The sequence below is a fragment of the Oncorhynchus kisutch genome, linkage group LG24 (assembly GCF_002021735.2).
Source record: "Oncorhynchus kisutch isolate 150728-3 linkage group LG24, Okis_V2, whole genome shotgun sequence".
Lineage (NCBI taxonomy): Eukaryota > Metazoa > Chordata > Actinopteri > Salmoniformes > Salmonidae > Oncorhynchus > Oncorhynchus kisutch.
In genome coordinates, this window is record NC_034197.2 from 30310359 (window position 1) to 30337637 (window position 27279).

Consider the following 27279-nt stretch of genomic DNA (forward strand, 5'->3'; position numbering starts at 1 on the left):
CTACACTCAGGCTCAAATGAAACAGTTTTAATGTAGCCCATTTACATTTTGCACCAGTGAATATGAGCATCTCATTTAGGATACCATCTGATCCGCATCCTTTTTCAAATTTGAGGGCCTGAAGTTTGTTGGGAAGTCTATGGATTTAGATTTAGATTTAAAAACAGGTCAAGGGCAGACAGAGGTCAGTAGTCCAGAGCAGTGTCTGAAGTTACAGACCGGCAGGCAGGCTCAGGGTCAAGTCAGGCAGAATGGTCAAAAACCAGGAAAGCTAGAAAACAGGAACTAGAGACAGCCAGGAGCTTGGGAAAAAACGCTGGTAGGCTTGACGAAACAAAACGAACTGGCAACAGACAAACAGAGAACACAGGTATAAGTACACTGGGGATAATGGGGAAGATGGGTGACACCTGGAGGGTGTAACAGATCAGGGTGTGACAGTTGTACAGCTTACTGGGCTGTGAATGTGTCTCTCTCTCCACCCACACCGACCAAATGTTGATTTGATGTTTGTCTGCTGTTCGTTCAGCACTGTGTGTTTTAGGGACCACCCTCTATATATAGAATCAGTTTGAAAACTATGACTGGCAATGTGTTCAGAGGTCCTATGTACTCTCGTCCAGCAAACGCTGCCCTTGTGTACGTGTCTTAAGGGAGTGACCAGTGCTCTAGGGATTGTTAGTTTGTGTTGACTGTTTTAGCTTCAGGGTGGGGTTCAGGATTAAACTCGGAGGGCCACGTTCTTCCATGTTCACCTAAATAGACAGGTTCTAACTTGACTTAAACTATTTTTCTCAATGGGTAACATAGGTCATCTACAAATGTCCCCCAGGGGAGTCCGTATTGCACGTTTTTCCATTTATTTCCAGAACGTTTCATTCATTTCCACATATATAGACTTTATTGACATTTAACATCCCCCTGCCTCTGTTAAACTGAATGTAACAGGAAGACACTGAGTCATCCTCTGTCCATACATAGTGTACAGGATGTTATGAGGAGAGTGTAGCAGAAGCAGGCTACTTGTGACCAGGCTGTAGTTTAGAGTCAGGAAGAAGCAGCTGATGAGCTGGTTAACTCCTTGTCTCTGGGTATAAGACAGGTTTGGGCCACTGCCTCCTGTTGATGTGTGGCTGTGAGCAGAGTTTAAGTGGTTTCTCTCCCTCTTTCTCCCTCAATCACTAAATCTTTCACTCTCTTTGTCTCTTACTGTTTGTCTCTGTCTTTCCCTTTCTCTCGTCTTCCCCCTTAATCCCTCTTTCATGTATTTTTTTCTTGCGTAGTTTGAATATATTAGCTATAAAATCATCTATGAAACAAAATGAACAGTTATTAATCCCTTTTTCTCTTTAATAATGTTCTTGTTCACTCTGAGTTCTCTCTGTTGTTCAGACACACCCTAGTATACTCTGGAGTGTGTCAGTTGAATTTCCACCACTATCCTCCACTCCTCCTTCTTCTCTCGCTCCTCCACTCCTCCCTCTCCTCTCGCTCCTCCACTCCTCTACTTGCCTTTGGTAGGCGCTGGCCTGCTCTCAACCAATCAGATCTCCCAAACTGGGTCTTACCCCCTAACATACATAATGCAGACAAAACATTCTGAAACTCACTACGTATTTTCTGATATACCCACAAAATAACAGAAATACGATATTTAAGATATCTCAAAATGAGTTTTGATACCAAGTTAATAGTTCTGTCACACACAGAGAGCAGACATATGAACAGTATCTTAGAGACAAGGATAAGAGTAGGAGGAGAATTTAAAAAACATAAAAAAATACCGTACAAGCTTCCTCAACAACTGAAGTTCTGAAACCCCCATCGTCTTGTGACTTCGACTTCCTTCCTCTGCTGAAAACGCTGCAGAGCGCATGTGCATGCACACATTCACACACACACGCACACACACAAACATACACATACAGAATGACTGCACAGAGCCCACACACAGCGCACGGTAGGGTCTTTGTTTATCAAAAAATATCACCACAGGTTTGTGGGGGCAGGGTATATACGTGTGGCTCGAAGTCTGTCAGGAAGAGAGAGAGAGATAGAAAGACAGTGAACGAGAGACGAGAGAGAGATTTCATGTTGAATCTTATGAAAGAGGAACTCTTTTTGTTAATCTTCTCTTGTATGAGGTTTTTCAGAGTATAAAAAATATACAGTGCATTCGGAAAGTATTCAGACCCCTTCACTTTTTCCACATTTTGTTACGTTACAGCCTTATTCTAAAATGTATTAAATAGTGTTTTACCCCTCATCAATCTACACCCTGTAATGAGAAAGGAAAACAGGTTTTTAGAAATGTTAGCAAATGTATTTAAAAAAAATACTGAAATATCACATTCACATAAGTATTCAGACCCTTTACACAGTACTTTGTTGAAGCACCATTGGCAACAATTACAGCCTCCAGTCTTCTTGGGTATGACGTTACAAGCTTGGCACACCTGTATTTGGGGGAGTTTCTCCCATTCTTCTCTGCAGATCCTCTCAAGCTCTGTCAGGTTGGAAGGGTAGCATCGCTGTACAGCCATTTTCAGGTCTCTCCAGAGATGTTCGATCAGGTTCAAGTCCGGGCTCTAGCTGGGCCACTCAAGGACATTCAGAGACTTGTTCCGAAGCCACTCTTGTGTTGTCTTGGCTGTGTGCTTAGGTTCATTGTCCTGTTGGAAGGTGAACCTTCGCCCCAGTCTAAAGTCCTGAGCGCTCTGGAGCAGGTTTTCATCAAGGATCTCTTTATACTTAGCTCTTTATAATCCTTGATCCTGACTAGTCTCCCAGACGCTGCCGCTGAAAAACATTCCCACAGCATGATGCTGCCACCACCATGCTTCACCGGATTACCAGGATGTGTACTCCGAGCATGCACTGACCAACTGGCAAGTGTCTTCACTGACATTTTCACCTGTCCCTGACCAATTCTGTAACACCAACATGTTTCAAGCAGACCACCATAGTCCCTGTGCCCAAGAACACCAAGGTAACCTGCCTAAATGACTACCGACCCGTAGCACTCATGTCTGTAGCCATGAAGTGCTTTGAAAGGCTGGTCATGGCTCATATCAACACCATTATCCCAGAAACCCTAGACCCACTCCAATTTGCATACCGCCCCAACAGATACACAGATGATGCAATCTCTATTTCACTCCACACTGCCCTTTCACACCTGGACAAAAGAAACACCTACGTGAGAATGCTATTCATTGACTACAGCTCAGCGTTCAACACCATAGTGCCCTCAAAGCTCATCACTAAGCTAAGGACCCTGGGACTCAACACCTCCCTCTGCAACTGGATCCTGGACTTCCTGACGGGCCGCCCCCAGGTGGTAAGGGAAGGTAACAACACATCTGCTCTATCAGAGTGACCATCGGGTTCTTGGTCACCTCCCTGACCAAGGCCCTTCTCCCCTGATTGCTCAGTTTGGCCTGGTGGCCAGCTCTAGGAAGAGTCTTGGTGGTTCCAAACTTATTCCATTTAAGAATGTTGGAGGCCACTGTGTTCTAGGGGACCTTCAGTGCTGCAGAAATGTTTTGGTACCCTTCCCCAGATCTGTGCCTCGACACAATCCTGTTTCGGAGCTCTACAGACAATTACTTTGACCTCATCGCTTGGTTTTTGCTCTGACATGCACTGTCATCTGTGAGACCTTATATAGACAGGTATGTGTCTTTCCAAATCATGTCCAATCATTTGAATTTACAACAGGTGGACTCCAATCAGGTTGTAGGAACATCTCAAGGATGATCATTGGAAACAGGATGCACCTGAGCTCAATTTCGAGGTCTCATGGCAAAGGGTTTGAATATTTATGTAAAAAATGTATTTCTGATTTTGGTGTTTTTATACATTTGCAAACATTTCTAAAAACGTGTTTTTGTTTTGTCATTATGGGATATTGTGTGTAGGTTGTTTTTGTTTTGTCATTATGGGATATTGTGTGTAGGTTGTTTTTGTTTTGTCATTATGGGATATTGTGTGTAGGTTGTTTTTGTTTTGTCATTATGGGATATTGTGTGTAGGTTGTTTTTGTTTTGTCATTATGGGATATTGTGTGTAGGTTGTTTTTGTTTTGTCATTATGGGATATTGTGTGTAGGTTGTTTTTGTTTTGTCATTATGGGATATTGTGTGTAGGTTGTTTTTGTTTTGTCATTATGGGATATTGTGTGTAGGTTGTTTTTGTTTTGTCGTTATGGGATATTGTGTGTAGGTTGTTTTTGTTTTGTCATTATGGGATATTGTGTGTAGGTTGTTTTTGTTTTGTCGTTATGGGATATTGTGTGTAGGTTGTTTTTGTTTTGTCATTATGGGATATTGTGTGTAGGTTGTTTTTGTTTTGTCGTTATGGGATATTGTGTGTAGGTTGTTTTTGTTTTGTCGTTATGGGATATTGTGTGTAGGTTGTTTTTGTTTTGTCGTTATGGGATATTGTGTGTAGGTTGTTTTTGTTTTGTCGTTATGGGATATTGTGTGTAGGTTGTTTTGTTTTGTCATTATGGGATATTGTGTGTAGGTTGTTTTTGTTTTGTCGTTATGGGATATTGTGTGTAGGTTGTTTTTGTTTTGTCGTTATGGGATATTGTGTGTAGGTTGTTTTTGTTTTGTCGTTATGGGATATTGTGTGTAGGTTGTTTTTGTTTTGTCGTTATGGGATATTGTGTGTAGGTTGTTTTTGTTTTGTCATTATGGGATATTGTGTGTAGGTTGTTTTTGTTTTGTCGTTATGGGATATTGTGTGTAGGTTGTTTTTGTTTTGTCGTTATGGGATATTGTGTGTAGGTTGTTTTTGTTTTGTCATTATGGGATATTGTGTGTAGGTTGTTTTTGTTTTGTCGTTATGGGATATTGTGTGTAGGTTGTTTTTGTTTTGTCGTTATGGGATATTGTGTGTAGGTTGTTTTTGTTTTGTCATTATGGGATATTGTGTGTAGGTTGTTTTGTTTTGTCGTTATGGGATATTGTGTGTAGGTTGTTTTTGTTTTGTCGTTATGGGATATTGTGTGTAGGTTGTTTTTGTTTTGTCGTTATGGGATATTGTGTGTAGGTTGTTTTTGTTTTGTCGTTATGGGATATTGTGTGTAGGTTGTTTTTGTTTTGTCATTATGGGATATTGTGTGTAGGTTGTTTTTGTTTTGTCATTATGGGATATTGTGTGTAGGGTGTTTTTGTTTTGTCATTATGGGATATTGTGTGTAGGTTGTTTTTGTTTTGTCATTATGGGATATTGTGTGTAGGGTGTTTTTGTTTTGTCATTATGGGATATTGTGTGTAGGTTGTTTTTGTTTTGTCGTTATGGGATATTGTGTGTAGGTTGTTTTTGTTTTGTCATTATGGGATATTGTGTGTAGGTTGTTTTTGTTTTGTCATTATGGGATATTGTGTGTAGGTTGTTTTTGTTTTGTCATTATGGGATATTGTGTAGGTTGTTGAGGGGAAAATATGTACTTAATCCATTTTAAGTACAGACCACCCCTCATCTCTGTCAAACGCTCCCTAAAACACTTCAGTGAGCTGGCCTTTCTATTCGACCTGGCCGGGTATCCTGGAAGGATATTGACCTCATTCCGTCAGTAGAGGATGCCTGGTTATTTTTTAAAAGTGCTTTTCTCTTATTATCGTTCTTGATTTGTCGTTAATTTTTAGGTTCATGATAAGCAGGCAGATATGGTGCACAGGGTTTTATTTATTTATATCGATGTATCATCGGGAATTTAAGGTCATAAGTCTCAATGTAAACAGACTGGGGAGTGACATCAAGAGAAGTAAGGTCATAAGTCTCAATGTAAACAGACTGGGGAGTGACATCAAGAGAAGTAAAGTAATAAGTCTCAATGTAAACAGACTGGGGAGTGACATCAAGAGAAGTAAGGTCATAAGTCTCAATGTAAACGGACTGGGGAGTGACATCAAGAGAAGTAAAGTAATAAGTCTCAATGTAAACGGACTGGGGAGTGACATCAAGAGAAGTAAGGTCATAAGTCTCAATGTAAACAGACTGGGGAGTGACATCAAGAGAAGTAAGGTCATAAGTCTCAATGTAAACAGACTGGGGAGTGACATCAAGAGAAGTAAGGTCATAAGTCTCAATGTAAACGGACTGGGGAGTGACATCAAGAGAAGTAAAGTAATAAGTCTCAATGTAAACAGACTGGGGAGTGACATCAAGAGAAGTAAGGTCATCAGTCTCAATGTAAACAGACTGGGGAGTGACATCAAGAGAAGTAAAGTAATAAGTCTCAATGTAAACGGACTGGGGAGTGACATCAAGAGAAGTAAGGTCATCAGTCTCAATGTAAACAGACTGGGGAGTGACATCAAGAGAAGTAAAGTAATAAGTCTCAATGTAAACAGACTGGGGAGTGACATCAAGAGAAGTAAAGTAATAAGTCTCAATGTAAACAGACTGGGGAGTGACATCAAGAGAAGTAAAGTAATACGTCTCAATGTAAACAGACTGGGGAGTGACATCAAGAGAAGTAAAGTAATAAGTCTCAATGTAAACAGACTGGGGAGTGACATCAAGAGAAGTAAAGTAATAAGTCTCAATGTAAACAGACTGGGGAGTGACATCAAGAGAAGTAAAGTAATAAGTCTCAATGTAAACGGACTGGGGAGTGACATCAAGAGAAGTAAAGTAATAAGTCTCAATGTAAACAGACTGGGGAGTGACATCAAGAGAAGTAAAGTAATAAGTCTCAATGTAAACGGACTGGGGAGTGCCATCAAGAGAAGTAAAGTAATAAGTATCAATGTAAACGGACTGGGGAGTGCCATCAAGAGAAGTAAAGTAATACGTCTCAATGTAAACGGACTGGGGAGTGACATCAAGAGAAGTAAAGTAATAAGTCTCAATGTAAACAGACTGGGGAGTGACATCAAGAGAAGTAAAGTAATAAGTCTCAATGTAAACAGACTGGGGAGTGACATCAAGAGAAGTAAAGTAATAAGTCTCAATGTAAACGGACTGGGGAGTGACATCAAGAGAAGTAAAGTAATAAGTCTCAATGTAAACAGACTGGGGAGTGACATCAAGAGAAGTAAAGTAATAAGTCTCAATGTAAACGGACTGGGGAGTGACATCAAGAGAAGTAAAGTAATAAGTCTCAATGTAAACGGACTGGGGAGTGACATCAAGAGAAGTAAAGTAATAAGTCTCAATGTAAATGGGCTGGGGAGTGACATCAAGAGAAGTAAAGTAATAAGTCTCAATGTAAACGGACTGGGGAGTGCCATCAAGAGAAGTAAAGTAATAAGTATCAATGTAAACGGACTGGGGAGTGCCATCAAGAGAAGTAAAGTAATACGTCTCAATGTAAACGGACTGGGGAGTGACATCAAGAGAAGTAAAGTAATAAGTCTCAATGTAAACGGACTGGGGAGTGACATCAAGAGAAGTAAGGTCATCAGTCTCAATGTAAACGGACTGGGGAGTGACATCAAGAGAAGTAAAGTAATAAGTCTCAATGTAAACAGACTGGGGAGTGACATCAAGAGAAGTAAAGTAATAAGTCTCAATGTAAACGGACTGGGGAGTGACATCAAGAGAAGTAAAGTAATAAGTCTCAATGTAAACAGACTGGGGAGTGACATCAAGAGAAGTAAAGTAATAAGTCTCAATGTAAACGGACTGGGGAGTGACATCAAGAGAAGTAAAGTAATAAGTCTCAATGTAAACAGACTGGGGAGTGACATCAAGAGAAGTAAAGTAATAAGTCTCAATGTAAACTGACTGGGGAGTGACATCAAAAGAAGTAAAGTAATAAGTCTCAATGTAAACGGACTGGGGAGTGACATCAAGAGAAGTAAAGTAATAAGTCTCAATGTAAATGGGCTGGGGAGTGACATCAAGAGAAGTAAAGTAATAAGTCTCAATGTAAACGGACTGGGGAGTGCCATCAAGAGAAGTAAAGTAATAAGTATCAATGTAAACGGACTGGGGAGTGCCATCAAGAGAAGTAAAGTAATACGTCTCAATGTAAACGGACTGGGGAGTGACATCAAGAGAAGTAAAGTAATAAGTCTCAATGTAAACGGACTGGGGAGTGACATCAAGAGAAGTAAGGTCATCAGTCTCAATGTAAACGGACTGGGGAGTGACATCAAGAGAAGTAAAGTAATAAGTCTCAATGTAAACAGACTGGGGAGTGACATCAAGAGAAGTAAAGTAATAAGTCTCAATGTAAACGGACTGGGGAGTGACATCAAGAGAAGTAAAGTAATAAGTCTCAATGTAAACGGACTGGGGAGTGACATCAAGAGAAGTAAGGTCATCAGTCTCAATGTAAATGGACTGGGGAGTGCCATCAAGAGAAGTAAGGTCATCAGTCTCAATGTAAACGGACTGGGGAGTGACATCAAGAGAAGTAAGGTCATCAGTCTCAATGTAAACGGACTGGGGAGTGACATCAAGAGAAGTAAGGTCATCAGTCTCAATGTAAATGGACTGGGGAGTGCCATCAAGAGAAGTAAGGTCATCAGTCTCAATGTAAACGGACTGGGGAGTGACATCAAGAGAAATAAGGTCATCAGTCTCAATGTAAATGGACTGGGGAGTGACATCAAGAGAAGTAAGGTCATCAGTCTCAATGTAAACGGACTGGGGAGTGACATCAAGAGAAGTAAGGTCATCAGTCTCAATGTAAACGGACTGGGGAGTGACATCAAGAGAAGTAAGGTCATCAGTCTCAATGTAAACGGACTGGGGAGTGACATCAAGAGAAGTAAGGTCATCAGTCTCAATGTAAACGGACTGGGGAGTGACATCAAGAGAAGTAAAGTAATAAGTCTCAATGTAAACAGACTGGGGAGTGACATCAAGAGAAGTAAAGTAATACGTCTCAATGTAAACGGACTGGGGAGTGACATCAAGAGAAGTAAAGTAATAAGTCTCAATGTAAACGGACTGGGGAGTGACATCAAGAGAAGTAAAGTAATAAGTCTCAATGTAAACAGACTGGGGAGTGACATCAAGAGAAGTAAAGTAATAAGTCTCAATGTAAACGGACTGGGGAGTGACATCAAGAGAAGTAAAGTAATAAGTCTCAATGTAAACGGACTGGGGAGTGACATCAAGAGAAGTAAAGTAATAAGTCTCAATGTAAACGGGCTGGGGAGTGACATCAAGAGAAGTAAAGTAATAAGTCTCAATGTAAACGGACTGGGGAGTGCCATCAAGAGAAGTAAAGTAATAAGTCTCAATGTAAACGGACTGGGGAGTGACATCAAGAGAAGTAAAGTAATAAGTCTCAATGTAAACGGACTGGGGAGTGACATCAAGAGAAGTAAGGTCATCAGTCTCAATGTAAATGGACTGGGGAGTGCCATCAAAAGAAGTAAGGTCATCAGTCTCAATGTAAACGGACTGGGGAGTGACATCAAGAGAAGTAAGGTCATCAGTCTCAATGTAAACGGACTGGGGAGTGACATCAAGAGAAGTAAGGTCATCAGTCTCAATGTAAATGGACTGGGGAGTGCCATCAAGAGAAGTAAGGTCATCAGTCTCAATGTAAACGGACTGGGGAGTGACATCAAGAGAAATAAGGTCATCAGTCTCAATGTAAACGGACTGGGGAGTGACATCAAGAGAAGTAAGGTCATCAGTCTCAATGTAAACGGACTGGGGAGTGACATCAAGAGAAGTAAGGTCATCAGTCTCAATGTAAACGGACTGGGGAGTGACATCAAGAGAAGTAAGGTCATCAGTCTCAATGTAAACGGACTGGGGAGTGACATCAAGAGAAGTAAGGTCATCAGTCTCAATGTAAATGCACTGGGGAGTGACATCAAGAGAAGTAAGGTCATCAGTCTCAATGTAAACGGACTGGGGAGTGACATCAAGAGAAGTAAGGTCATCAGTCTCAATGTAAACGGACTGGGGAGTGACATCAAGAGAAGTAAGGTCATAGCAAAGATGAAACAGGAGAGAGTTGACATACTATTCTGACAGGAAACTCACTTAACCACACCTGAACACGAGAAACACACTTATCCACACCTGAACACGAGAAACTCACTTATCCACACCTGAACACGAGAAAATCACTTATCCACACCTGAACACGAGAAACTCACTTATCCACACCTGAACACGAGAAACTCACTTATCCACACCTGAACACGAGAAACTCACTTATCCACACCTGAACACGAGAAACTCACTTATCCACACCTGAACACGAGAAACTCAAGAAAATGGGATATAGGAACACTTTTTTTTCTTCTTACAAAATGGGTAGAAGGGGAGTTACAATCTTGATCCCAAATTCAGTTAATTTAGAGTTTATGTCAGAAATAAAAGACAAGGAGGGTAGATTTATACTTGTTAAATGTAAACTGGATAACAAGGAAGTTACATTATTTAATGTATACGCCCCCCCAGGGAGTGACATGGTCTTCTACAGGAAGGTGTTTGATTTAACAGCCACAGAAACCTCTGGCACTCTTATCTGTGGAGGGGACTTTAACACAGTTCTAAACTCAAATTGGACAGCACAAACCAAAATAGGAAAATGAGCCTAGTTGCCAAAAAGATCAATAGGATACTGCTGGATCTAGGACTGCTCGATGTATGGCGTGACACCCACAAGACCGATAAGGAATATACTTTTTACTCAGCCCGCCACACTGAATGTACAGTGCAGATAGACACAGGCTTAAGGATTGTAGGATCGGGCAGAGCGACTGATCATAATGGAGTTTACCTAACTCTACACCTTGATAGCAAACCAAGAAATACTATATGGAGACTTAATACAAGCAGACTGAATGATCCAGCATTCAAGGAATCAATAAAGACAGAATTGAACATCTATCTGGAGAATAATGATAATGGGGATGTATCTCCTGCTATATTGTGGGATGCAGCTAAGGCGGTTATTAGAGGGAAGATCATAGCCACATCATCTCTCAAGAAAAAGATTAAAGCATAGAAACTGCTGAAATTACAGGAAACCCTAAGAAACTTAGAACGATCTCATAGTCAATACAAATTCCCTCTTATATTACGAGACATTCAAAAGGTAAAACAGGAAATTGACCAGATTTATAGAGAAGAAGTAAAGAAAAAGCTTAGGTTCCTGAAACAACGATATTATGAAGCTCAAAGGCAACCAGATTACTAGCATGGAGACTCAGGAAACAACCAGCACAGAATACCATTTTCAAAATAGAAGACCCCAAAACAAAAAAATCACATGCAAATTAGATGAAATACAGAATGCATTTGAGAAGGCAGATGCACAGACAATAGAGCACTTTTTGAACTCACTTGATCTCCCCTCAATTGGGACAGAGCAAAATGATAGACTAACTTTAGAAATATCCACAAAGAAATTAATAAAGCAATATCTCAACAAAAAGTCAACAAGTCTCCAGGCACTGATGGCTTCCCTTCAGAATGGTTCAAGACCTTCAGAGAACAATTAGCACCTCTACTTAAAACTCTGAGGGGGGGGGAGAGGCCATGGAGAGAGGCCATCATATCAGTAATCCCAGAAGAAGGTAAAGATAAGAAAGAGTGCAGTTCATATAGACCTATCGCAATTCTTAACACAGATTATAAACTATATGCATCAATAATAGCCAAAAGAATGGAGAACATAATCCCAGAATTGATTGACGGAGATCAAACTGGTTTCATACAAAATAGGCAGACACAGGACAATATAAGGAGAACACTACATGTCATGGACCACATTACTCAGAATAAGACAAGTGCAATATTAATCAGCCTAGATGCAGAAAAAGCATTTGATTCAGTGGGATGGGATTACCTATTCCAAGTTATGGAAAGATTTGGTTTCAACAAAGAAGTGATACAGTGCATCAAAACACTGTATTCATGTCCGACCGCTAGAATAAAGATAAATGGACATTTGACACAAACGATAAAATTAGAGCAAGACAAGGCTGTAGTCTTTCACCTACAGTCTTCTCCTTGTACCTCGAACCATTAGCACAGGCAATAAGACAGGACCCAACCTTAGAGGGAATAACAATAAGAGGCAGTGAACATAAGATATGCATGTATGCTGATGACGTTCTGTTATTCCTTAAAGACCCAGGCTCAAGTGTATCTAGATTGATGGATGTTTTACAAACATTTGGAACATATTTAGGGAATGTGCTTAACGTACACAAGACCCAAGCCCTAGTATATAATTATACCCCACAGGAAGAGCTGAAGAGTAGGTATAACTTCACCTGGACCTCTTCATCCATTAAATATCTGGGAGTAAATTTACCAAAAGATACTCACAAACTTTATTGCATGAATTACGATCACATTAACAAGAAAATATATGAATTCCCTTCCCTTAGATCTTAGTAGTAGAATTGAAACAATCAAAATGAACATCATGCCAAGGTTACTGTATTTGTTCTAATCACTGCCCATAGAAATCCCGCCTAAACAGTTTAGGGAATGGGATAAATAGATTAAGAGACCAAGAACTAGATATACAACATTACAGTTACCAAAAAACTGTGGGGGTATGGCCTTACTAAACCTAAAAGATTATTATGTCTCAGCCCAATTGAGACCTCTGGTGTGTTGGTGCAATTCAGAATACGAATCCAAATGGAAAGACATGGAGACTACTTTGACAGAGATACTGACCCATACAGTCAGTTTTGGGAAATAAGGACATGGTAAAAGAAATATACAATAGACCAAATCGGTGGATTAATTTATCTCTGAAGACATGGTTTAGGGTAGTTAAGCAAAATTATTTAGACAGAGAGATCAAACTGCTCAGTTGGCCCGCATACGACCCCAGCTTCATCCCTGCAACTCAGGACAGCAGGTTTAAACAATGGACGCAGAAAGGCATCACATCATTCAGTACAATGATAAGGAATGTGAACCTAGATAACTTCCAGGACCTAAGTAAAAAACATGGCTTGGATAAACAAGCTTTTTACAGATACGTACAAGTTCAACACTATTTCTTAAGGGAGATAAAAGTGACTGACCCCCGAGCGAGCACCTCCAAAATTAATCCAAGTATTCACTAACGCATACAACTTGGCGAGAGACAAAAAAACAATTTCAAATCTCTACTTGGGTATTCAATCCTCAAAGAAACATTCTACAAACTATATTAAAAAGAAATGGGAGGAGGAACTGAACATTGAAATAACTGATGAAACATGGTTGAACATATTAGAGACTCAACAAAGCTCTACCAACTCAAGGTCATGGAGAGAATTCTGTTGGAAGAATGTAATACGTTTCTTCATAACACCTAAACTGAAATCACTACACCCTTGTTGGAGAGAATGCGGTCTATTGAGGGCGGACCACTCTCATATCTTTTGGACTTGCCCCGCAATCGAAACTTACTGGGGAGAAATAAGATCTAACATTGGAAAAATAATGGGATTTGACATAGAACAAACATTCATTTCTTTGTACATGGGTGAAATACCTGATAACTTACACAATAGAGAAAAGTACCTCTTGAAGGTCCTACTGGCAGCCAGTAAAAAGGCTATCACTAGGAAATGGCTACAAAAAGACCCTCCCACAGTGACACAATGGATAGACATTGTAGAAGAAATACACCACATGGAGCGTATGACCTTTGCTTTAAGAACTCAACAGGAGAGAGGTCAAGAATACTGGGAAAATGGGTTTCGTACTTGGAAAAGGTCTAATTCAAAGATTTCAATGTAACTAATATGATGATATGATAATGAAGGTATGAAGTGCACTGTAACTAATATGATGATATGATAATGAAGGTATGAAGTGCACTGTAACTGACAGATATTTTTTGTTGTTCTTTTATTTGACTTTATTTGTACATTCTTTGTGTTCCTACAATAAAAACTAAGTATTAAAAAAAAAATGTTTTTCTCACCATCTTAAATAAGCATGCCCCGTTCAAAAAATGTAGAACCAGGAACAGATATAGCCCTTGGTTCACTCCAGACCTGACTACCCTTGACCAGCACAAAAACATCCTGTGGCACACTGCATTAGCATCAAATATCCCCCCGCGATATGCAACTTTTCAGGGAAGATAGGAAAGCAAAGGCTAGCTTTTTCAAACAGAAATTTGTATCCTGTAGCACAAACTCCAAACATTTCTGGGACACTGTGAAGTCCATGGAGAATAAGAGCACCTCCTCCCAGCTGCCCACTGCACTGAGGTTAGGAAACACTGTCACCACCGATAGATCCGCGATAATTGAGAATTTCAATAAGCCCTGCACCCCCCACAGCAACTTGCCCAAGCCTCCCCATTTCTCCTTCACCCAAATCCATACAGAGCTCCAAAATGACCCTCTCTTTCTAAAAAGTATCTGCCGAAATTGTTGCAACCCCTATTACTAGCCTATTCAACCTCTCTTATGTGTCGTCTGAGATCCCCAAAGATTGGAAAGCTGCCGCGGTCATCCCCCTCTTCAAAGGGGGAGACACTCTAGACCCAAACTGTTATAGACCTATATCCATCCTGCCCTGCCTTTCTAACATCTTAGAAAGACAAGTTAACAAACAGATCACCGACTATTTCGAATCCCACCGTACCTTCTCCGCTATGCAATCTGGTTTCAGAGCTGGTCATGGGTGCACCTCGGCCACGCTCAAGGTCCTAAACGATATCATAACCGCCATCGATAAGAGACAATACTGTGCAACCGTATTCATTGACCTGGCCAAGGCTTTCGACTCTGTCAATCACCACATTCTTATCGGCAGACTCAACAGCCTTGGTTTCTCAAATGACTGCTTCACCTGGTTCACCAACTACTTCTCAGACAGAGTTCAGTGTGTCAAATCGGAGGGCCTGTTGTCCGGACCTCTGGCAGTCTCTATGGGGGTGCCACAGGGTTCAATTCTTGGGCCGACTCTTTTCTCTGTATACATTAATGATGTCGCTCTTGCTGCTGGTGATTCTCTGATCCACCTCTACGCAGGCGACACCATTCTGTATACATCTGGCCCTTCTTTGGACACTGTGTTAACTAACCTCCAGACGAGCTTCAATGCCATACAACTCTCCTTCCGTGGCCTCCAACTGCTCTTAAATGCAAGTAAAACTAAATGTATGCTCTTCAACCAATTGCTGCCCACACCTGCCCGCACGTCCAGCATCACTACTTTGGACGGTTCTGACTTAGAATATGTGGACAACTACAAATACCTAGGTGTCTGGTTAGACTGTAAACTCTCCTTCCAGACTCACACTAAGCATCTCCAATCCAAAATTTAATCTAGAATCGGAACAAAGCATCCTTCACTCATGCTGACTATCCTACCAAACCTTGACTTCGGCGATGTCGTTTACAAAATAGCCTCCAACATTCTACTCAGCAAATTGGATGCAGTCTATCACAGTGCCATCCATTTTGTCACAAAAGCCCCATATACTACCCACCACAGACCTGTATGCTCTCGTTGGCTGGCCCTCGCTTCATATTTGTCGCCAAACCCACTGGCTCCAGGTCATCTATAAGTCTTTGCTAGGTAAAGCCCCGCCTTGTCTCAGCTCACTGGTCACCAGAGCAGCACCTACCCTTGGCATGTGCTCCAGCAGGTATATTTCACTGGTCACCCCCAAAGCCAATTCCTCCTTCCCTTCCAGTTCTCTGCCAATGACTGGAACGAACTGCAAAAATCACTGAAGCTGGAGACTCATATCTCCCTCTCTAGCTTTAAGCACCAGCGTTCAGAGAATCTCACAGATCACTGCACCTGTACATAGCCCATCTGTAAATAGCCCATCCAACTACCTTATCCCCATACTGTTATTTATTTATTTATTTTGCACCTCAGTATCTCTACTTGCACACTCATCTTCTGCACATCTATCACTCCAGTGTTTAATTGCTATATTGTAATTATTTTGCCACTATGGCCTATTTATTGCCTTACCTCCCATATCCTACCTCATTTGCACACACTGTATATAGACTTTTTCTATTGTATTATTGACTGTATATTTGTTTATTCCATGTGTAACTCTGTGTTGTTGTTTGTGACGCATTGCTTTGCATTATCTTGGCCAGGTCGCAGTTGTAAATGAGAACTTGTTCTCAACTAGCCTACCTGGTTAAATAAAGGTGAATTTAAAAAAAATAAGGCTGCAACATAACTAAATGTGGAAAAAGTCAAGAGGTCTGAATACTTTCCGAATGCACTTTATGCTCAATTCAACACTAGTATTCTTCATGTGAAACGTACAGCAGGCTTGGTGCCTTTGATGATATAGTGAGGTTTTTATTGCCCTCGTGACTGTCTGTGTGTCAGCCTGCACCTAAAGTATGCAAGGCCTGTGTGTATATGTGTTGACACTACTTGCACAGTGCAGTAACCTGACCCATTTTTCCCAGGCAGGATAAGCTAGAGTAAACTGTGTTATCAGCCTGCTGTGTGCTGTGGCTGGGTTGAGTGGCAGAGTTACCTAACCACAGGATAAACCAGTTACATTTCACCACAGTCAGCCCGGACAAGTAGTGGAGAAAATAGAATGGTGTGTGTCAGGGATCTGTATGCCAACCAAAACACTAAAACATGCTTCTCAGTGAGTGAGTGAGTGAGTGAGAGTTTGATTGTGAGTGAGTGTGTGAGTCTGTAAGTGAGTGAGTGAGTGAGTGAGTGAGTGAGTGAGTGAGTGAGTGAGTGAGTGAGTGAGTGAGTGAGTGAGTGAGTGAGTGAGTGAGTGAGTGAGTGAGTGAGTGAGAGTTTGATTGTGATTGAGTGAGTGATTGAGTGCGAGTTTGATTGTGATTGAGTGAGTGAGTGAGTGAGTGAGTGAGTGTAACTACTAGAGCTCTTAAGTCTTTACCATTTTCACAACAAAATGTCATGTGTAGAACCTTGCATAGGCATTTCATTTAACTGACGTTGTGACCTCCATGGCATTCCTGTGTCATAGTTTTATTAGGAGAGAAGTGTCCCAAAGGATGTGGAGATATGGTCATGGGTGTCTTCCATGTTCACACCCGGACTGGCACCTCTGCTCTACTGCTCATGAGAAATGCTTGCTGAGCAAACAGCTCACTCTCTCTTTACCTATCGTTCTCCATATCTCTCTCTTTACCTATCGTTCTCCATATCTCTCTCTTTACCTATCGTTCTCCATATCTCTCTCTTTACCTATCATTCTCCATATCTCTCTCTTTCCCTATCGTTCTCCATATCTCTCTCTTTACCTATCGTTCTCCATATCTCTCTCTTTACCTATCGTTCTCCATATCTTTCTCTTTCCCTATCGTTCTCCATATTTCTCTCTTTACCTATCCTTCTCCATATCTCTCTCTTTACCTATCCTTCTCCATATCTCTCTCTTTACCTATCGTTCTCCATATCTCTCTCTTTACCTATCGTTCTCCATATCGCTCTCTTTACCTATCGTCCTCCATATCTTTCTCTTTACCTATCGTTCTCCATATCTCTCTCTTTACCTATCGTTCTCCATATCTCTCTCTTTACCTATCGTTCTCCATATCTCTCTCTTTACCTATCGTTCTCCATATCTCTCTCTTTACCTATCGTTCTCTATATCTCTCTCTTTACCTATCGTTCTCCATATCTCTCTCTTTACCTATCGTTCTCCATATCGCTCTCTTTACCTATCGTTCTCCATATCTTTCTCTTTACCTATCGTTCTCCATATCTTTCTTTTTACCTATCGTTCTCCATATCTTTCTCTTTACCTATCGTTCTCCATATCTTTCTCTTTACCTATTGTTCTCCATATCTCTCTCTTTACCTATCGTTCTCCGTATCTCTCTCTTTGCCTATCGTTCTCCATATCTCTCTCTTTACCTATCGTTCTCCATATCTCTCTCTTTACCTATCGTTCTCCATATCTCTCTCTTTACCTATCGTTCTCCATATCTCTCTCTTTACCTATCGTTCTCCATATCGCTCTCTTTACCTATCGTTCTCCATATCTTTCTCTTTACCTATCGTTCTCCATATCTTTTTCTTTACCTATCGTTCTCCATATCTCTCTCTTTACCTATCGTTCTCCATATCTCTCTCTTTACCTATCGTTCTCCATATCTCTCTCTTTACCTATCGTTCTCCATATCGCTCTTTCTACCTATCGTTCTCCATATCGCTCTCCTTCTCTAGCTCTCTCAGACCCCGAGGGATTTTCCTACAGTGTTAAACTTTTGGCATGGGCCTGTCTACAGAGTACAGTGCATTCGGAAAGTATTCAGACCCCTTCACTTTTTCCACTTTTTGTTACGTTACAGCTTTATTCATCAATCTACACACAATACCCCATAATAACAAGCAAAAACATGTTTTATAGAAATGTGTGCAAATTTATTACAAATAAGAAACAGAAATACCTTATTTACTTAAGTATTCAGACCCTTTGCTATGAGACTCTGAATTTAGATCAGGTGAATCCTGTTTCAATTGATCAAACCTGGCACCATCCCTACAGAGAAGCATGGTGGTGGCAGCATCATGCTGTGGGGATGTTTTTCAGCGGCAGCATCTGTGTGAATAGTCAGGATCGAGGGACAGATAAACGGAGCAAAGTACAGGGAGATCCTTGATGAAAACCTTCTATAGAGAGCTCAGGACCTAAGACTGGGGCGAAGGGTCACCTTCCAACAGGACAATGAGCCTAAGCACACAGCCAAGACAACACAAGAGGGGCTTCGGGACAAGTCTCTTGAGTGGCCCAGCCAGAGCCCGGACTTGAACCCAATCGAACATCTCTGGATAGACCTGAAAATAGCTGTGCAGCGATGCTCCCTATCCAACCTGAAAGAGCTTGAGAGGATCTGCTGAGAAGAATGGAAAAAACTCCCAAAATACAGGTGTGCCAAGCTTGTAGCGTCATACCCAAGAAGACTCGAGGCCGTAATCGCTGCCAAAGGTGCTTCAACAAAGCACTGAGTAAAGGGTCTGAATATTTATGTAAATGTGATATTTCAGTTTTTTTATAGATACATTTGCTTTGTCATTATGGGAGTATTGTGTGTAGATTGATTAGGAACACAACTATTTAGTCCATTTTAGAATAAGGCTGTAACGTAACAACATGTGGAAAACATTCAAGAGGTCTGAATACTTTCCGAATACACTGCATGTATAATAAAAAAAGACAATTTAGGACAATAAATTACTAAACTTAAGTAAATCATTGTGGTCGGTCATATTGGACTGTTTCAGCTGTATTGTAGCCTTCTCCCTGTTGAACAAGTCTGCATGTGTAAGATGCAGAAGCCACAACATCAACAGTTGTACTATATTTGATAGCTAAGTGTCTCTCCCTCTCTCTGTCTCATCTTCAGATCACAGACACCTACTCCACCGTGTGTAAACCACAGAAGAAGAAACCTTCCCCAGACCACAGCGCAGCCAAGACCCTCCCCCGCAACCACTGCTCTGGGGGGAAGAATGGAGGAGGTAGGGGAGGAGGAGCAGGAGGGAACGGGGCATGGGGTGGCGGTCAGGGGATCCAGGGTGGCCAGGCCCGATCCCATGAGGAGCCCTGCTACGAGCCCGTTGGTGACAGGTCCTGCCCCCCCTGTGTGGTGGCCGAGTCGGACCCGGCGTACGCCACTATCGACTCCCACCGGAAACATGAGTGGGCAGGAACCAATAACGGTGCGCTGGGGGCGAACGCTACACTAAAGCCCAGGAAGAAGCCTCCTCAGCAGGGAGCATCGTCTCCAGAGGCCCCATGCCCCCAGGGACCTCCAGCATGCCCCCCGGCCCCTCCATCTAGGGCCTTGCCTGGGGGGGAGAACTTCTATGAGACCATCAGCGATGTGAAACAGGGGGCCAACAGTGCCAGCACCACCACCATCTTCACCTTCAACGACGGGATGGAGATGTATGTCACTGGCCTGTAGCTGAGAGACACTGGCTCACACACACACACACACACACACACACACACACACACACACACACACACACACACACACACACACACACACACACACACACACACACACACACACACACACACACACACACACACTGGGCTGGGTTCTGACCTGTTTGTGTTCTTCTGACCCTGTCTACACCCTCTTTACACTATGAAAGTGACTGGAAGCAATGTACATAGAGACCCACAGTGGAGGTGTCATAATACCCATAAAACCTAGAGTTCAAACAGGGAAATGGTTCCAATCGTTTTTCTCCCATAAAGTTTTCCCATAGGAGATGTTAGAAACACTTCAAATAAGGGCTTTGCTTCATGTAGGCTTACCCTGGCGTGACATGTAAATGTTCATCTCGTACAAGGGGAATTTTACCAATATATTAGTCTCTATTTACTCTCAGATTCTATAATGCAAATTAGCATCAAAAAACAGCAAATCCATGCAATCTCCTGCACCAAGCCAAATTTGTGTCATCTCTAGCTGACACCTTTGCTAACAGGTATTGAGTCAATTTAAAAATTGCACCAGACAGTTCACAGAATTGTCCATTTAAAGAAATTAGCCAATTTATTCCTTACTACATTTAGCTCAATTGGGCAGTCTCGTCCACATCATCAATGCATGTCTAGTTCTTTATGATAGCCAAATTAACAACTAATTACAATTTCATTTTTGGGGAAGCAATACAGTTAAATATATGGATAGAATTCACCTTGTCTATAGAGATTTACACGCTTATCCAAACTTACACGAAAAACAGCCCTTATTTGAAGTATTTCTAAAAACTCCTATGGGGAAATGTATGGTAGAAAAACAATTGGAACCATTCCCCTGTTTGACCTCTAGGTGTTATGGGTATTATGACTCGTACTGTGATACTCCATAGCAGGGTTTCCCTAACTCGTTTCTGGGGCCCCCCTGGGTGCACGTTTTGGTTTCTGGGGCCCCCCTGGGTGCACGTTTTGGTTTTTGCCGTTTCACTACACAGCTGATTCAAATAACCAACTCATCATCAAGCTTTGATTATTTGAATCAGCTGTGTAGTGCTAAGGCAAAAACCGCACCCAGGGGGGCCCCGGGACTGACTTTGGGAAAACCTGCTCTATAGCAATGAGAACAACTGCTGAAATCAAGCAGCAAATGTTATGCATTCTAACACCAGGTTTAAACAGTATCTCAACCCAGGGTCAGGCACCAGACCCAACCAGTGGTGGGCATGGTACTGACTGGGGAAGCCCATATAGGGGTTCCAGGCTAGTTGAACCTTGGATAGGAGCCCAGGTTCAAGGGTTACAGCTCAAGTCATTTATCAGACACTCTTGTACACAGTAGAACAACTTACAGCAGTGAATGCATACATTTTCTTACTGGTCCCCCATGGGAATTGAGCCCACAACTATGGCATTGCAAACACCATGCTCTTCCAACTGAGTCACACAGGACAACCTGAGGGGTTCCCCCTCATTTACACCACTGGACTCAAAAGAACCCAATCTACCCTACGTCTCTGAGCTTTACCGCAGAACCAGTCTGGCTAACTCAGTCTGGACTGCACCTCTCAGCCAGACTCAAACAGGTCCCAACCAGACCAGACTGAGCATCATGTTATGAACTGTGTCACTGTTCACCTTACCTTACCATTTGTGTCACATTTTACATATAGATTTATTTTTGTATAAATATGGTACCGTTAATAAAGCATGGCTTGTGTACAGAGCGACACACAATCCCCCTAAATAACATGATAACACACAATAACAGACACACGTGCACACACACACACACCGTACGCAAACATTGTTGTGTATGAAAACACACATTCTCACAAAGATGACAGAGAGAAGAAGTGTGTAGACTCCAGGATGGCTTCACTTCTAAGTTCCAACCCCCTGATGACATTACCGATGACGTCACTGCTGGTAAAAAGGGTTTGACTATGTTACTGATTTTAACAAGTTTAAATCCAAGCCTCAGAGACTCATGGAAGGATTAAACACAAACACATACAGACACACACACATACACATACCTTGTGCTGGGAATGATGTAATAGAAGCAGATGGGAGTCTGGGAGATTGGCTGTGATTAGCTCTCCTTAAGCAAACATATCAAACAGGTCCTCTCTCTGTTGCCGGGCAGGGCAGATATGGTTTGACTTTGAGAAAAAAATCTGACATGTAGCCTAGGTCTATACGGTACGTGGACGTTAACATGCTCTGACCTGGAGGAGGCGAGCTTGGCTCCAACCCACCACTCTCCTGTACACTCTTTACTCCTTGGTATTCAAGGTAGAAGTTGCCCCTAACCACAGATACACACACTGAAGATGTCTTGTAACTGGAAGGGTCTTTGAATGAAAGTGGCATACAGCAATCACTCACTATACATCTGAAGTACATGTATCAGAGTTATATGCTGGGAGATCTTGACCAACTTTCTGACTCTGATGTTCATCTTGTAGCGTTGTATTGAGCTCAGCCGGTTGATAAGGCCGGGTAAAAGGGCCTTGTTCTTGTTGTCAGTGGTGACACAGTTCAAGTGAAGCAGTGGTCCGCCTCAGGCTGCCTCACACTGTTAATTCCATCCAGAACCACTGAGCTTTAACCACAGTGACTGACCACAGAGCAACAACTGACACACTTATAGGGACAGTTTGACGCGACACCTAAGTCTTCCCTTTTCACATCTCAAAAGGGGTCTAATGTCGAGTGGAATCCAAATAACACAGGTTCTGTGGTGTAGAGCCTTATTCTCAAATTAATGGGGGTGATTGGCACCGTCTAAGTAGAATTTTGGGGTGAGCTGTCATAAAGAGTACTGATTTGGCTATACTTTAGTCAGATTTAATTTATTGTAAGTTGTTATTCACGTTCTTTGTTTTCAAAACTCCTGGAGCTTAAAATAATGTTATTTGCATGGCAAAACACACACACACACACACACACACAGACATACACAATCTTGGCAGAGATACACAGGGCAAAGCCAACGGGTCAGGGACACGGTGGGCTGGGTAGATCTTTCTCTGAAGGAGAAAGGCAACCGATTTCACAATCTCTGCCCAGGACCTATGGGGCGTTGCTAACATTTTCTTTTATGGCCAAGGTAATGGAGTCTTGGAGAGTTGTAGGGCTATTGGCGGTTTCGTGTAGTTACTGCAGTGAAGGGCGTTTGTGTAGCAGGGCCCTGATTCGCTTCACAGGCTGAAGTCAATGCCAGGACTCTACTGCTGCACTCTGGGCCACAGTCTGTCTGTCGGTTGGAACAGCCATTGAGGGGTTGGAATCCAAAGAAAATAAAGTGTTGGGCATAAAATGACCAGTGAGCGTCTTTTGGAAGCCCCCCCCCCAGCCTGTGCTGAAAGTTCTGTTCTATTGTAAACAAGCTCTTTCCCATGTAGCTCTTGGGGGAAATGTGATGTATGAACTGAAGAAGAAAAACAGTGACATTAGGGTTTAATAAAGGGGTGTTTTCAAGTCAAAAGTAAAGAGGGACACAAACTGCTCAGGGACAGAGAGGTATATGAGGGATGAATAACAGCAGTATGTGTTAGGCCATCTAACGTTAGGAGAGCGTGTGGAAAATGTAGTTCTATAAGATGTATAGGTGTGTATAGGTTTACTATGAAATACATCTTATGAAATGCATTCTGTATTTTCTTAATGCACTGTTTATGTAAAAAAAAAAAAAAAGTTTACCTATTGTGTTTAAATAGCTTATGCCACTGCCATGGAGATGCTACTTGTACTGTGTTTAATGCTGTTGGTGCAATTTTCCTGCTTGAAACATAATGCATGTCTTTGACCAAATGAAAAAACAAAATATTGTAGTACTTTATTTATTTCCTAATGTTTGTTTCCTGTTTTCCTGTTTTGTCATGGGAGAAAGAAAAAAAACATTCCATTTGGGGCTGAGAGAGAGAGAGAGAGAGAGGGAGAGAGGGAGAGAGAGAGAGAGAGAGACAGAGAGAGAGAGAGAGAGAGACAGAGAGAGACAGACAGAGAGAGAGAGAGAGAGAGAGAGAGAGGGAGAGAGAGAGACAGAGAGAGAGAGAGACAGAGAGAGAGAGAGAGACAGAGAGACAGAGACAGAGAGAGAGAGAGAGAGACAGAGAGAGAGAGACAGAGAGAGAGAGAGACCTTCCTCTCTCCATGCTCCAAATTATGAAACTGTCAGGAGGTTGCCAGTAGGAGGGAGGAAGCACACTCTGGTTCTACTCCCTGTATTATCCTCTCTCTCTTTTTCCTCTCTTATCTCCTCTATCTTTTCTCCTCTCCTCTCTGTGCTGTTAGAGATGGGCCTTTGATGTTGCTTCTTCTGAGGGACCAAGGGAGAGATATGGGGGTGGAGGGGTAGAGGGACTGCCTGGGGGTCATGCCGACCCTGCATGCTTTCAACATCAATAGTGCAGTTGTATTGGTGTATGTGATATGACCAATGACTAACAGCTGAGATCATTTAAGCAGCTTTGGAAACATATATTTTGTCATCCAGCACTGACACTGCTAGTGTCCTGAGGAAATTCACAAACTTTTCATTCAACCCGTTTAGCACAGCCTAAATTGACAAAGACATGGACGGACCAGGACCAAATAAAAGCTAAACAGTACTTTAAAATATATTTTGAAAATGCATATTATGGCAAATAATGTATTGTGCATTAATTTATTTATTTTTGCCTCTCAGTTTAGCACAAACATATCTGACAAAGACACGCTCACATAAATAGCCGACATTTTGAGGCAAATGGTATTATGTGGAATATTGTTGTTTTGATGTCACACAGAACTATTTCACTTGTTATTGGTTGTATGCTGAAAGACTTGATGTTAGTGGATATATTGATGGTTATCACAAATGTTGTGGTTTTACGTTGAAGCAATGATGAGCTAGCCTACTTTTCAAGAATCGCTGATGTTCAATTCTCAATGGCTGACGCTCTCTTTCAATCTATCTTGTGAATTGAAATAATGAGAAATAAAGTTGATTTTGGTTGGTTTCTGTGTAGCAGGTAGAACGTCACATTGATGACGCATGTAGTGGAGCAGAAGTGTTATCCCCTATATTAATTCTAATATTTTCCAATAATTGGTTTATGGGCCTGTGAGTGGCAGCGCTGTGGCCTATGTTGTATTTTGGTTTTAAGATGACACAGGGTTTTAACGTGGAAAACAATATAATATAACATCATGTGAAAATGTGCAAAAGATTGTAAATGTTTTATAATCATTCATAAAATATCAGTCTCAAGTTTTTACTTTTGTAATAAAGTAGCACCTTAAAACGTGTCTGTGTGTGCATGACCATGTTGTCTTTAATGATGTTTTATGTTTGTTATTTTTGACCTGAAATAGGCATTTGCTGGGTTGGTCGTCCACAACAAAGGGAACACTGCCTGCAGCTCAACGTGGTCTGAGTCAGGCATGTTGTTGAAACAACAGTAGGCCTAGCCTAATGCTGCTTTCATAACCAAGTGGCAGGGACGGCCCTAGCTTTTTGGGGACCCTAAGCAACATTTAGTTTGGGGGCCCCGCACCTCACGGGTAAAACATTTTAGTGGTCTCCCTCTTGATGGCGGAGAGAACAAATTGAAGTCTTAAATAAAACATTCTGCCATGGGTCATAGAGAAAATGTGGTGGTTTTAAAGCACATTTTCTGCAAGACTACACATAATAACAATTTGGTTGGAGCCCTCCTGGCGGCCGGGGGCCTTAAGCGACCGCTTATGCTGCTTATGTCTAGGGCCTGGTCTTCCAGGGCCTGGTCTTCTTCGTATTTACCAGTTTGATGGTAATTACGAAATCGTAATTACCAGTTTGATGCATTCAAGTGCGTTGAACTCGTTGAGGAACACAGATTGGCTAATGGCAAACAAGCTGCGTCAACCATATCTGAAAGTACAGCTATCATGCTTGTAAACACATTAAAGTTTTCAAAACCATATTAATAGATAGCTTTTTATAAATAATGTTTTGTTGCATATAACTGCAAAAAATGCTGTTATAGAGGTAATTTACTTAGTAGGGTACATCAGAGGTCAGCATGTGGGAGAAGTTGGCGCTCAGGGATGATAGACGTGTTTCCCACTAACTACCAGTTGGAGGACGTCCCAGTCGTATATGTTAAATACCACCCTCCCACTTTGTTATGAACACAACATAAGCCAAGTGGCAGGAGCAGATGTTACAAATAGCTAAGGCTACCTGGTCCATGTAACGCTTATTAGTCTAATGATCTAATACACTCAATCAAATTGAATAATAGAATATTTACATTTCTAATTTTTCTACCCTGTAAAATTTTGGTTAGTATATAGTTTTTCAAATGTTTTAATTTACCTATTTTCGTAAAACATTTTTATTGTTGAAATTATGGTGTGGCTGGGAAAACCGAGTCATTTCAAAGTCTGTGGTTCAAGTGGAAGCTACCACTGTCAGTGCGGGGAAGATTGGCTATGCCTAGGCTACACTATAAAGTGGTAAATGAATGTGGTCCTTGGAGGTGAAGTCACACACCCACAGAGCAGACAGGACAGGCGGTAAAGACCAGTGCTTTGAGTCACGGACTGTGGTCCTTTGGAGGCACATAACATTACTGTTATGCCATTACTGCACACACACACACACACACACACACACACACACACACACACACACACACACACACACAGACGCACACCAAGGTTCCCTCTGGCAACTTTAGCAATGTCAGAGTTCGTAATATAATTTATAGAAATATCAGAACGATTTATAGAAATATCAGAATATATCCAGAATATATATATATATATATATATATATATATATATAGTATATACAGTGCATTCAGAAATGATTCAGACCCCATCACTTTTTCCAAATGTTATCCAAAATTGATTACATAATATTTATTCCTCATCAATCTACACACAATACCCCATAATGACAAAGTAAAAACAGGGTTTTAGAAATGTTTGCAAATTTATTACAAACAAAAAAACGAAATATCACATTTACATAAGTATTCAGACCCTTTACTCAGTACTTTGTTGAAGCACCATTGGCAACAATTACAGCCTCGAGTCATCTTGGGTATGACGCTACAAGCTTAGCACACCAGTATTTGGGGAGTTCTCCCATTCTTCTCTGCAGATCCCTAAGGTTGGATGGGGAGCGTCGCTGCACAGCTATTTTCTGGTCTATCCAGAGATGTTCGATCAGGTTCAAGTCCGGGCTCTTGCTGGGCCACTCAAGGACTTTCAGAGACTTGTCTTGAAGCCACTCCTGCGTTGTCTTGTCTGTGTGCTTAGGGTGGTTGTCCTGTTGGAAGGTGAACCTTATCCCCAGTCTGAGGTCCTGAGAGCTCTGGAGCAGGTTTTCATCAAGGATCTCTGTACTTTGCTTTGTTCACCTTTCC

The 27279-nt window shown here is 41.6% G+C and overlaps 1 protein-coding gene across 1 annotated transcript in view; it reads left to right on the forward strand.

Annotated features, from left to right (window-relative positions):
* The window catches only part of LOC109868970 (uncharacterized), a 115973-nt gene extending 90802 nt beyond the window's left edge, over positions 1-25171 (forward strand). The window contains exon 9 of the mRNA XM_020458756.2: positions 19284-25171. Within this exon, the coding sequence (XP_020314345.2) occupies positions 19284-19847 (564 nt within the window). The 3' untranslated portion in view covers positions 19848-25171. The remainder of the gene's footprint in view (positions 1-19283) is intronic.
* The last annotated feature ends 2108 nt before the right edge of the window (positions 25172-27279 follow it).